At 39.9% G+C, this 14322-nt stretch overlaps 1 protein-coding gene across 1 annotated transcript in view; it reads right to left on the bottom strand.

Annotated features, from left to right (window-relative positions):
* The window catches only part of Ush2a (usherin), an 828188-nt gene that overhangs the window by 631857 nt on the left and 182009 nt on the right, over positions 1-14322 (bottom strand). The window contains 1 exon segment of the mRNA XM_008834819.2: positions 2045-2228. Coding sequence (XP_008833041.1) covers positions 2045-2228 — 184 coding nt within the window.

Below are 14322 nucleotides of genomic sequence, written 5' to 3' on the forward strand. Positions count from 1 at the left end.
AAATATAATTGACATATGTTCTCCCTCATATGTGGATCCTAGGATCAGACTCTGATAAATAAGTATGCAAACAGACATAACTGCAGGAACCAGGACAAGGGTAAGGAAACAGTGACGTAAAGGAAAAGAAATAACCTGAAAGAGAAGAACAGTAGGAAACAGGCCTTAATAAGGGAGATGTGGATAAAAATTGGGTTAGTTTAAGGGAGTTGGGAGGGAAGGGTATACAGGGAACCTAGGGGATAAGGGGAAAGAAGGACCATCCTAGGTCTACTAGTTCCAGGGGACTGTGATCATCTCTCAAAATGTCTTGTAATTGTGGTGAGTCACCTGTCCTCTTGATCTAGTTCAGGCGATGGGGAAGGAGGAAGAAGAAGAAAAGGAAGGAGCCAGGGGACAAACAGGGAGAGACTACATAAGAAAAAGCTTATTGTGGAATAAAGAAATGTTTTTCACTCAAACTAGATAAATATTAAGACTGTTTGAAAACTGGAGCAATACCCCTTGTGACGTGCTCAGTGATGAAAACCTAGAAGATAAAAACAAAAACCAGCATGGAAGAAAAGTGTTTTAGTGTTTTTCTCTTAAAAGATAATCTGTAACTTTATCAAGGTACTTCTTTTCCTGGGTCAATACAACATGAGTCAGCTGACAGATTGAAATATCTAACTGAATTGTTATTAAACTTAGTAAGAAATTTTACTTTAAGTCCATACTTATCTGGATCTTTCTCTCTCTTGCAATCTCAGCTTTCATAATTAGGTTCTGTTTTCTACACTGCCCCTGCCATGGTCCATTTTATTTTAATAAACTCTAATTTCTTGATGATAACCTCAGTGGTGTTGGATAATGTAGGAGCTGTTTAACTCTTCTTAGTCCTCTGAAGTACAGGTGAACGTTTCATTCCACCTTCTAACCTAGGGAGTTCGGCTCCAGGGCTAGCAAGGACCCTTGCAGAGTGACACATGACAGAACACTCTGTAGGCTGTTTCTGATTCTGTAGTAAAGTGAGGTAAGAAATAAGACGGGTGGACAGTGGGACAGGAAGGAAGCATGTTTTTCACCTACTGAAGTCAGCCTTGACTTGAAGGGCAAAAGGAGTGAGAAAAAGAATCACACATTTCTTTTTAAGAGAAAGTCAGGGCAGGGGAGACAGCGTAAGTGACAAATCCTGGTCCAGTAAACTTCATGATATGAATTTGATACTCCAAATTCATGTAAAAGTTCCAAGTGGTGGTAATCACTTGTAACCCAAGGGGGTTGTTCCTGGGTCTCGCTGGCTATCCAGCTCAATCTAATTGGTGAGTTCTAAGCCAGTTAAAGATCCTACCATGAAAAATAAGGTTATTGTGCGGGTGGAGAGGTGGCTCCGTGGTTAAGAGCACTGGATACACTTTCAGGGAACCTGGGTTTGGTTCCCAGCACCACATGGTGGCTAACAACTGTCTGTGACTTAAACTCTAGCTCCAGGGACTCATATGCCCTCTTCTGGCCTCCTGCAGGCATTGCACACATGGAGTACACTTATATACATGCAGGTAAAACACTCATACACATAAAGTAAATAAATTTAAAAATTAAAAACAAAAACCGAAAAACAAAATTTTGCTAGGTCCTAAGGAACAACACCCAAGGGTGACCTCTGGTCTCTACCTGCATGCACATGTGCACATACATGTGCACATACACACAGAATAAAGTGAAACAAAGAGATAATTTAAATATCTCTTGGTTGTGGACAAGGGGTTTTCTGTGATAATTCTGGGGAGAAAACTGTGAAACTTACTTCTAGCATAGGAAGAGAAATTGCAAACACAAATCAATAATGTTTTGTCACACTGATAAAGATTTACAAGCTGGGCATGGTGGTGCACACCACCCAGCACTTCAATCCCAGAATTTAAGAGGTAGAGACAGGTGGATCTCTGTGAGTTCAAGGCCAGCTTGGTCTATATAAGGAGTTCCAGGACAGCCAGGGCTATGCAGTGAGACTGACTCAAAACAACAACAACAACAAAAATCATAACCACTTATAAAGATTTACCTTCCAGTCTGTGGCTCGAACCCAAAGTAATGGTATTGACATTGGTCACAGCGTTGCTGAGCAGTGGAAGCGTGGCCGTGAGCACACTGTCCAGTGAGGTTGTTACAGACTTCGTTCACTGCACCAGCCCTGTGGCAAGGGCAGGGTAGGCAGCCAAAGGCATGGTCAGGAGAAATATAAAATCCTGGAAATAAAGAAGAGTTCTGTTTGCAGTTTGGGTCCAACCTATACTGAAAAGGATAATATTCTGATAACAGAAAACCAGAAGTCTTTCTCAGGGCATGATTTGATTTCCAGTGTAAATGTGGTTACAGATATTGCTCATGAGTGTATCAATAATGACCAAACAAAAAGGGATAAGTTATCTATGTTGTACTTCTCTATCTCCAGGCACCAAAAATCCAGTATACTTAAGACTACTTGATGGACTTTCAACCAATAGCTGGCCTTCCTCTCCGCAGATGCATCATCAACAAGTAGTCAGTAGCATATTCTGAATCCCTGAGACATTTGGTAAGAAAGCTACATGAAATACATAATTCCAAGTGACATTTGAATTGAAGGACAATTTTTATAGCAAAAATATGTCACATACAATATTTTCTCTTACTAAAACGTTATTGCTTGGAATTCAAACTTGATTATATACACTGTATATTGTTAAAATTCTCAATGCATGAATCTTCTATATGGCTTGCTGTATACAATTTATCAGTGATCCAGGCCTATGGACAGTGTGTCCCAAGAACTTTAAATTCTCTGCCCTCTAACCCTACTCCCACCTCCCTAGGAGCAGTCACTGAAGCGTTCTCACAGCCTGAATCACAAACCAGCTCTGGCTCTTCAACAGTTCAGACATTAATGTCCTTCATGCAGATCAGAAAAAGGAAAGCTAGGAAGGTTAGCAAATTTTCCTCAAATGTTGGGATGAATAATCACATAAACCAGGTTCAACCCAGGCCACCTGTTTCAGAAGCCATCTGGCCCTCCAGTGGTCTGTCCCCTCCTCCTTCTCCACAGTTTAGCTTAAACAACCTTTCTCAAATATAGTTTCCATGTCTCATTCATCTACTTAAAACTATTCAAGTCTTTATTTTCTTCATAAAAATAAAAAACAAACAAACAAACTTCAAAGTTGTTACCACAGCTTCCAGTCAGTCCTGTCCACCCTTCGAAGTTTATCTCCCAAAGTCGCCCCGGCTGTCCTACTTCTTCCTATTCTTGACCCTTCGGGGTCCTTCTGTGGGGGTCATTCTGTCTGTAGGAAAAGCCTCAACCCTCCCCTTGTACTTAGTTTACTTCTCTGTAAACCAGGTCTCGTCACTTCCATGAACACATTTCTTTCTAGGCAAGTTCAGACATGCCTGCGACATTTCTATAACATCCTGATGATTTTCTCCAGTGCTCAGAAAAATATAAACAATCTAATTTCACCAGAGCATCTCCTCCATCCGTGCAAGAACCTCATCTACATAATTCACCATCCTCCCTAGGACCCAGCATAGAGCTTTCACTGCAGCAGGCCTTCCCTAAACATTGATGGCTAGAAAAACAAACAGCATTAATTATTAAGTAGGCAGTGAGTCTCACAAGTATTATACACAATTGCACATGTACACACACACACACACACACACACACACACACACACAATTTAGAGATTCTGACGTAACTTCAAAGCCCATAGTCTTTTCTTAAACCAAAAGGAAAGAAATAAAACTGCAATTCACAAAAACACTCAAGTTCTTCAAAATCTCCTGGACCCAGGTCATTACCAACAACTGAAAAATTAGAACACTTTCAGACATTTGACAGATGGAGCAGGTATATGAAATGTCAATGGTTTGTGGTATCGAGTCATATGTGTACATGTGTGCATGCATGCATGTACATTTATAGGCACAACATCATACAAAATGCTGCCATAGATTTAAGAAACTGGAGAGAGGAGTCACAGCAATCTTCTATTGAGAAAAGTTATAGAAGATAAAAATGAATTATACAAATGTCATTATCACTATATCCGGTGATATATTGACCTTCCTAAAGACCCTAAACAGGAACACAAAGTCAATCCTTTTGGTTTGTCTCTTCTGTAGGAAAACCAAAGAATACTTTGCAAACTCCCACACATATTGGAGGATACTTAAAAAGAAGCTGCCATTTTACAGTCACAAATCATTAGCCTGTTTTCTTTATCTTAGGCTCTGCTATTGCTCTTAGACAGCTTTGAGAGGAATAAAATAGAAAATGCTACGTTGGCAAATGGGGAAAGAAGAAGTCTAAAGGTCTGGGACCGTCAGTTCAGTGATGCTGACACCATCGTTTTAATAGTAATTTACTGATTATGTTATTTGCTTCACTATGTTTGTGGATCTCTATTTGTCATATCTATTTTCAGAAATAGGTTAGAGCCACAGGAGCTAATACATGTTCCTCTACTTGGATCATTAAAGGGGCCAAGTCACAAATTTAGAATGCTCCTCTTTGGATCCAAGACCATGGTGGATGAAGAGCTTCGTATTTTTGTTCCTGGTAAAGTACCCAGCTCCTCAAGTTCACAAGGATGGCATCATGAATGTACTAACAGCTCTCCAATTTGGATAAATTACCCATTAGCATCAATACTTAGAAGTAGAATTAATTTGGACTTATTGCAATAGCTTCAAGCCAGAGAGAATTCTAGACCAATTAAGGATCATTTTTACAAGAAATGATGTATTAGATAAACCTGTGTACAAATGTGGCACACAAGATTAGCTAGTTCAAATGTTGGAAAGTAAAAATGCATAAAAATCAGAAATATGAGCAGAGAAAAGAGAACAGCAGCACCGTATTAAAAGGCATCAGAGGAGGCTGTGCGCAAGGCGGGGCTTCTAGGAAATGGCCACAATGGAATTCACCACGGACTGATCTCCCTCTCCTCTCAGGAGCGTGATTATAAGGGTTAATTCCACCAGTATTTTAGTCATCCTATTTTTAAGCAGTTCCAATTAGGATGATTCAGGGAACTTCCTGCTCACAGATTGCATCTCGCCTCACCTGAAAGTGCCTAATTCTAGACCATTACCTCCTTTGATGGTTTCCAACTATAGAAAGCAACATCTTCCCTTCCCTCCTGCTTAAACTTCCCCTCCTTAGTGTGGCTTAATGATAAGTGACCTGAATTTCTTCTTCAACTCAATACATCACTGATCCCCATTAGCACCCACTTCATGTTCCAGGTCTTTGTATCTGTATCATGTTAATGAATATTTCTGAGATTTTTTTTTCCTACAAATGACTTTGTACTACATTCTTAAGCACAGTCATTATGACATGTTATAACTGTGCATTATGTGTTGTTTTGAGTTCACATGTACAGAGCAGAAATCAGCCTGTTAAAACGTGTGATTTTTCCTTTGATTTCCACTAACTCTTGTCCCCAAACAAAACAAACCTCAGGTAGAAGTCAGTGTGGAATCCAGTTCAGCAATTCAACCTCCATATCATAACATGGAGCTGCTTTATCTGAAAATGCCTCTCGGAACCACGGAGTTCAATGTTATTAGCAAGGCAGCTGGTTGGCGTTATCTCCTGTTGTGGCTATTTGCACAGCACAGTGCCTGTCCTGAACATAAAGGAGAGACCGTTTGTTGGCAATATCTCTCCTGAGGACCATGAACAGCTAGGCTTTGCCGAGGTCTTGAAATGGGGGAAAGAAAACAAACTTAACCTCAAGGCCATATTCAGAAAAGGAGGCCAGTGCTTTGGATCAGCACTCAAAACACTCCTCTCACCTTAAACCAGAATAGAGATGGAAAATTCATGGGTGAATTCTGGGAGGAATTTGTGACTCCCTTATTCCAGGCAGGAAAGTTCTGAGCAATCAGTGCTGTCTGGATTATGTGCAGCCAACAGCGGCAATCCGAAATCATAATCCTAATGTGTTGGCTCATTTGCTGCTTAAAAAATAAATGCAACCAGTGTTTTCCATAGTGTTGGCCCAAATGTCAATAAGAGTACAAAGATGACACTGTTCATCCCACAGCGTGTCAAAGCATTTAACTCTGCCAATGAGGTTGGGGATATGTTGGATGCTTGGGTCTTATTCCCGCTTCTTGGAGATACTTCCCTCCTTGGCTATCTTACCTTATACCTCACACAGGTTTTCTCGGCTAAATTCTCCCACCCCCATCCCCTGGGAATCCATCCATCTCTTCACTGCCTTGTTATATTGTAGTTACTTGTCCTTACATGACTCAGATTCCCCTACTAAGCCATAAGGTGTTAATACATTTGTGATTGTACATCTGAGACCAGCACAGGGTCTGGTGCATAGAAATGCTTTCTATAGAAGCTGAGAAAGAGGGTGTAGGAATGAAATGAACAGAAAGGTCGATGGATGGTGGATAAATGTCTGTGGCTCATAAAGTATGAAAAAAAAATCTCTTTATATTGAAAAGTAAAATGATCAATATAAATATATGAGTTATAGGAGTGATTGGTCTGAGTGGCCCAGTGTATGAGGGGAAATAGCAAGGGGTCCACAACAACCAAGTGTACTAATTTAAAATAGAATTTTTCAGAAATCAACAGATGGAACAGAACTAGAGAAGAAAAATATCAGCCCCAAATAAGATCTCCTGCTCCTACGAGATAAATGACAAACACTCTATTGGACTTTTCTATTTTAGAATAAGACCAGCTTTCCTACTCATGTGAATATTCATGACTATACCCACATTTTCTAAGCATGAAATTCAAAACTAACAAAAGTATAATGAAAACTCCGATAGTATCTAGGATATTCTAATTATATATAATTATATATGAGCACACATGCAATGCCATAATTCACATTAATCGTTTCTATTCTTGCCATTTTACTCAGATTCAGTATTTATCAAATGCATGCTTCCAAGTGTCCTTCTTCATCATACCAACCACCTATAAACTCTTCCATCTTAGGTCAGGGAGTTGATCCTGTTTCCAGACCCTGCTGATCACTCCTCATTATCTGATCACCCAGGACCCAGGATCCCATGGCAGGGTTAATTTTTTATTTCATACCTATCACTGGAATTTTCCACAACAAATGAACTCTCTGGAAACCAGAGCAGCAAACAAGCCTCATGTGTGAGATGAAGTTGAAGATGTGGCAGTTACAGGTATTTGTGAAAATGTACACTTTCAGCCAGCCTCAAATGATTATTTAATAAAGTTTAAGACTTACAAACGTCTCATCTATTGCTCACTTCCCTTGCTGTGATGGGGGGTGGGGGCAAGGAACACTCCATCACGGAAATATTATACATATTTTGTGAGACTTCACAGATGAAATTCCGTGACAGTTCCAGGCACTCAGTAAACATTCGGAAAATATTCAGTGATCATCATTGAAATGATTATTAGAAAGTTTTGCAGGAAAATGAGATTTTTCTTAATCGATGTTGAAATAATGATGCCTCTCCCCACCACCCAGATATTCCAAAGATTTTGGCCATATTCTCTGAAACAAGATTCTTTCCTGACAGTTTATCAAGGAAGAGGATCCTATCCTGAGTCTTAGTTCTCTCAAAAACACATTAACCTCAAAAGTTGTTTCACTAAACACCACGACATGTGGTAATCAGGTCTCAACATGGACTCTCTGGTGTTTAATAGACTATCAACCACAAGAGTCCAGTTCCATTGACAGGGTCTTAAGGCAGCTCTGGTTTATAAGCTCATTACTTAGCTACGAGGATATGTTTCCTGATCAGACAAGATACTCTGTTTTACTTTCTAACAGTCTTCACGACATAAAATAAAAAGCCAAAACTAAGGACTGGGGAGAAGCATGGAGGGTTGTGGCCCCAGTATTACCCGCCATATCACAGGAAGCTGTTGCCTTTATAAATTAGCCTTTATTGTATTTCAAAGCTGCAGAGCACTCGATAAAACTCTCTCTGCCTGTAGTTCTCAAGGACAAGGGAGGGTCATGGGCTAGGGATGCCTTGACATCCTTCCCTGCCTTTCTCGGCCTGGCCTCTGATTAAGCACTGCTGCTGAACATTATGGGGTCATCCAGCACTAGAGGGAAAAAAAGAGCTGCTGGAAAAACATATTTAGTGCTGTATTTATTAGTGTGGGTATGTATACATTCATCTATGTACACATACTCCAAATAATTTTAAATTAAAGCATTTTAAAAATACTTAATGGAGGTTAAGCAGCATTTTTAACCTCTGCTCGAGTTATTGAATGGCATATTAAAACCAATGTGGCTCTAATGTACCTTCTAATGTGCACCGCTGCCTTAACAAATTGCCTATAAATTTCAGTTGAATTAAGCCTATTTCTTGTACATTCGTACTAAGGTTAGGTTAATAATACATGAGATTTCATTATATGCACCTTCCTTAATAATGTTTTTTAAGAAAGTGGGAGAAGAATCTATATGTAGTCATCTAACATGGGCCAGTAATATTTATAGTCACAGAACAGAAGCAGACAGGCAAAGTCCTCCGGCTGGAGAGTGACTCCCCTCCCGACTGGCCTTCCCTGTGCCCCTCTGCTTGTGTGCCTCCCTGTGTGGCCTGTGCTCTCTGCCTTGCACTATGGGATCTAGGACTCCCAGATGTACTTGAAGAAGAAGGAGAGCAGGTCACTGACCAGACTGCAGAGATGGATACCGCCAAACATTGGTTAACAGTAAAGATACTTCCCACACGGCTTGTGTTCTCCATGCAGGCTTCATTGTCAGAGACTAAAACCAGAAAACAAGACTCAAAGTGGAGATTCTGAAGTCCAAAGAAGGCAAAACCAAGAACTATTCAAACTGCTGTGCTTTGCCCATCATCTGGTTTGCCTATGTGGACACTACACCTCGTTTTGTTTAAAAAAGCACACATTAAGTTCTTGTTTCAAAATTTTCTTTCTTTTTTGCAGAATAGGAAAACACATTCTCCCTAAGTAAAAGGCACTGCTACAAGCCGTTCTATTCCCATGCCCCAAACAGGCAAAGGCAATTGAGGTATTGTTAGAAATAATCACTCATTCAATAGATATTTATGTATCAGCTTTTATAGAGGCTCTGTCCCGAGGGCCCGAGTAAAAGCATTGAATGACTGTGAGAGGGTACCTGAGGTTGGTTGGCTGGAAACACACAAATGTAGCCAGAGAGCTTCTTGGAATTACAGATCGTGTGGCTATTTAAGTTCACATACTTAGTGTTTCACTCTGCTGGAAAACCAGAAGGGGGTGGGGTGGGGGTGACAAGACTTGCCTAATTAAAAAAAATTTTTATTTATTATTTTTATTTTATGTGTATGGGTGTATTGCCTGCATGTATGGAAGTGCAATGCCCACAGGCATCAGCAGATGATGTCAGATCCTCTGAAACTGGAGTTAGGGATGGTTGTTAGCTGCTGTGTGGGTACTGAGAACAGAACCTGGGTCTTCTGCAAGAGCATCAGTGCTCGGAACCGCTGAGCCATCTGTCTAGTCACTTGCCTAACTTTTGAAGAGCATCTGTCTCTTTGATTTCATGCCCAGAAGTTCTTGAAGAGCTTTATTAAGCAGAGAATCAGGAAGTTTGGAATCGTACTTGAGTAGTTTAGGAAAAAGGGGATGTTGGGTTAGATCACAGATGATTAGTAAAGGTGATAAAAATGATCAGAATGTGGACGCTCTTGTAAGGTAAACCCAGCAGGCCTGATTGTGATAGACGGGAGAGGAGCTCTGGGCAAAAGAGGATTCATTCGAGCCAGGCTACAATGATTTGACACAGCAAGATTAGAACCCAGAAAATACAGGGCAACATTGTCAGTTAACATAGTGGACAGAACAATCTTTCCTTTCTAAAATCCCCCCAAATGAAATAATTTTTTAAAAAAAGATGAATGAGAGTCAATAACAGATATTTAAGAAGAAAAAGGGGGGGGGGTCATTTGTAGTAGAAAGTTCAACCATAAGCAATTGATCGAGTTCGTATAAATCTGGAAAGAAAAGTATGGCTGTCAAAGCTTCAGGGATCTGACTTAGATGTGAGATAGAGTTAATCCCTTTTCGAACGTGATGGTTGTTGCTCTTACGTTAGGGGAAGACAGAAAGTTAACGCTACAGAAATCAGAGGACAAGGAGTCTGCAGGGCAGGAATGGAACTGCAGGAACAGAGGACTGTGGGAAAGCTGCCTGCGATAGTCAACTTTATGTCTCAAGATGGCTAGGCTTTGCGTGCATTTTACTGGTCAAACACTAGTCTAAGCTGTCGCAGATAAGATATTATGTAGATTTTCCTATAACAAAAATTACTAATTTTTTAGACAAAAATGGCTCACTAAGCATCTAGAACTGTTATTTAACAGAAAGTACATCAGCCTGAAATTTTCTGAAACTGGATATGTACAGAGAAAAGGGGAGGGATAAGAATAGGAGCAGAATCACTGACTCTGTGCTATGATTATGTTTGTGAAACTCTGTTGAAATAGAAAAATATCTAACACATAAACCTGGATAGGGAAGATACAGGCTTCTGAAAACCCAAAATAAGACATGGCTTAGTCGCTGGCCAGTTGCAAAAATGAGATGTGGAATGAAGCTGTGGGCAGAATGAAGTTTCTGCCCAAATCAGAACGGGAAAGTCAAAGTGTCTAAGCCTCCTATGAGCTACAGTGGAGACAAGGATCTGACCAATCTCTTCGATGGAGATACTTGTCAGTTCCTTGAATTATAGAACCTTATTTCTTTTATAAATTTTTATTTACTATTTTTATGTGTGCAAGTGTATTGCCTACATGTATATAAGTGCAACATGTAGTGCAATGCCCACAGAGGTCAGAAGAGTGTGTCACAAGTCCTGGAACTGGAATTACAGATGGCTGTTAGCTACCATGTGGGTGCTGGAAACTGAACCCGGGCCCTCTGGCAAGAGTAGCCAGTGCTCTGAACTGCTGAGCCATCTCTCCAGCCCTGAGTTTTGTTTCTTAGATACATCTAAACAATGTACAAGACCACACAAAGGATGTGTTGTGCGTGTGGCAGTTCCACAGTGGACTGAAATGCTCACAGCAAAGTCATCTCTGAATACAGATATAACCAAGTAAAGGGATTCTTTAGGGTAGATACAAAGAGTTCGATGCTCATGCCAGACTAGATAACATCTAAGGTTAAGAATCAGTGGGTTGATGAACTGGCTTAGTGGGTAAAGGCACTGATCTTCATGGCTGATGGCCTGAGTTCCATCCCCTTGACTCACATGGTGGAAGGAGACAACCAAGTGTCCGTAGTTGTTCTCTGATCGCCACACACACATCCGGTGGCACTTGTACATACACACATACATGCAAATAAATACATAATTTAAAAAATAAGTTAAAAATCAGGACAATAGCCAAACACAGAGGACCAAAAGGCACAATTGAAGACGTCTGCCCTAAGCAGGGATATAAGGTGAGGAGTGATCAGATCACTGCTGTTTCAAATTGCAAGCCTTTACATTTAATCTGGTTTGTAAAAGCATATCCATGAAAATCTTGATAGATGTACAAATTAAATATAAAAAGTACTGGAAAATCGCTTTCCCTGTTTTTCTTACAGATCCCCATGCCTGGTCTCCTCTTTTCATTCCTGGCCCTCTTTATTTGGAGTTTATCTGATATTGATGGGTTAACTTTTAAGAGAATAAGTTTTTATTTGTCCTTTGACTAAATAGAGATACTATAAAACTCCTTTCCTAAAGTATATGACTAAATACCAATTTCCTTAAAAGGGGACATGGATGGTGTTTGCATCCAAGCCAAAATGAAAAAGTAACGATCATATGTAAAGCATTTTTAATTTTGCTCCCTTCTGCCAGTGTTCTCCTTCCCTTCTGAGAGATGTAGTGTCTTTATGGCAAGGGTTAACTGATTCGGCTTTCATAGGTGTAATAATAATTTAATTATTTGTACACTGTGGATGCTTGGTTAGGGGTTTGCTTAGTTGCAAAGGCTGAGAAATACTCAGGAGTTTTACTAATAACAAGGATATCTGATTGAACTGATCTGTGAATCAGGAACTTATAAATTTTAAGTAAGAAAAATTAGAAAAAGAGAAAAGTAAGCGAAATGATGATTTCTTTAAGAATGATGTAAAGAGGGGGTGGAGAGATGGCTCAGTGGTTAAGAACATTGGCTGCTCTTGCAGGGGATCTGGGTTCAATTCCCAGCACCCACATGGTGGCTAACAACTGTCCCTAACTCCAGCTCCAGGGAATGAGACAGCTTCTTCTGATCTCTGTGGGCATTGTAAGACACAGGCGTACTTACATACATGCAGGCAACACACTCATACACATAAAATAAAATAATAAAAAAATTTTCAAAAAAGAATAACATAGAGAGCAGCAGTTTGGCCTTCATGTTTCCATTCCCCCTTTTAAAGCCAGTCTCTACTTCCAATGGAACCGACCCGAGTGTGTTTACACACATAGCAGGAACTTGGCTACCCAGTTGGCCATTCTGAAATCTTGAAGCATTCAGTGTCACTGGAGGTGCTGCTGGATGGTGGGGAGCAGCCAGCACACCTGGTAATCACAATCGTGTCTTGAACCAGGAGAGACAGAGAACAGGAAAGAGCCAGAGTTCAGAGGATCAGTGCAATGCACTTTACATCGCATGTATTTATGTAAGATGGCTTCTCCCCATCAGTGTTTAAACTCAGTGAAAACTGCTCACTGGTGTAAATAAAATATTCTTTGTTTAAAGTAAGACATCATTAGTAACCATCCAGATAAAACGTCTTATTAGAGGAATATTTATCTATATGAAGTAACCGTATTGCTCAATGGAAGGTAACAACTTCATTCTGTGAGAATGACTTTTCTGGGAAAGCCTCCTGTCTTGTCTATCCATATGACCAAAGTTAATCTTACTTTTTGAGATAATGTAACACTGTCTATTCAATCTTCTTTTCTACTGTGTAATCAGATCATTTACATTTAACCAGCCTTTAGGAAAACAATGTAAGCACTCTTACTAGGTCTTTTGTAGTAAACTTTTATAAGCTAAGCTGAGCACATAGCTTGAATCTTAAACTATATTCCCTATTTTTCCTTCATGACCCTTACACGTCCATGCCCAGAATAAGGTGTGTGTGTGTGTGTGTGTGTGTGTGTGTGTGTTGTAGAAGAACTATCACCAAAAGTAGCACCATTTAAAGCAATTATTCACAGTTGCTGTAACCAACATGTGGGTTGATAACATCTGTTTGTGGCTTTTTTATGTTGTTCTGGGTCAGTGGGTTCAGAAAAGGAAAATTCTTCCCTGGTAAAGCAGAGTTCCTCATGCCTTTCTCATATCACACTGGACATGCTGTTTAAATAAAGCAAGTAAGCCTTCATTGGAAGAACAGTTCCAAGACACGTCAGAAGGAACAGCTCCGAGATGGGGTTCGCTCCTGGTTTAAACAACTCCGGGAGTCAGACTTCCTTTGCTCAGGCACTGCTGCATTGTGGCAAACACCGCAGCATTCTGATTTTCCAAAACTATAACCCCAGGTCAGTCTCCTCAGAGGAGCACTGAAGGACTAGACCTTGTTCTAGAAGGGCAGAGCCTGGGATCCTCATAAGCACATACAACCGATGTCGAGACTGAAAAGAGACTGCGCTCAAGGATCTCCCCAGTGATCTCAATGCCTTTCTAATCTCTGGCCAATTATTTCAAAATTTTACTAAGAATTAGAAGTATTCAAAAAGTTCCAAGCCCATGACTAGAATGATTGACTCAGGAGTTAGCTAATGGTCTGACAACCAATTCTGTAGCTACGACTGCTAATTGTCAGGTGTTAACTTCTTTCCTACCCTAAACCAGAGGTTCCCATTTATAACAGAAACACAAATATTTGCAGAGATTCTATTTGGAAGTCTCTCTTTCAGCTAGCTGTGGTTATACAGAGTGATTCTGACCAAAATAACGGGAATAGAATAGATAAGGACACCATTCACATGCTATGAAAAAAATGGAAACAGACAGGTGGAAGGAAATATGGGGTAACCTTCTATCAAGGTGAGGATGGCCACTGTGAGTCAGTGGGGAGAAAGTACAGACCTCCAAGTTGTGTGTCCTACTGTGTCTGTGGTGTTTTCCACAAAATATTTTATCACGAGATTAACATTCTTAATAAATAGAAGCATTTTCATTTTAATGCTATGTTTACTTCATATTTAAGTCTCTTTTTGAGTTTGAAGCAAATCTACTTTTTAAATATTTTATTATTTTTATTAAATAATTAATAATTAATTAAATAAATTAAATAATTAATAATTAAATAATTTT

The sequence above is a fragment of the Nannospalax galili genome, unplaced genomic scaffold (assembly GCF_000622305.1).
Source record: "Nannospalax galili isolate Female #2095 unplaced genomic scaffold, S.galili_v1.0 scaffold657, whole genome shotgun sequence".
Taxonomy (NCBI): Eukaryota; Metazoa; Chordata; class Mammalia; order Rodentia; family Spalacidae; genus Nannospalax; species Nannospalax galili.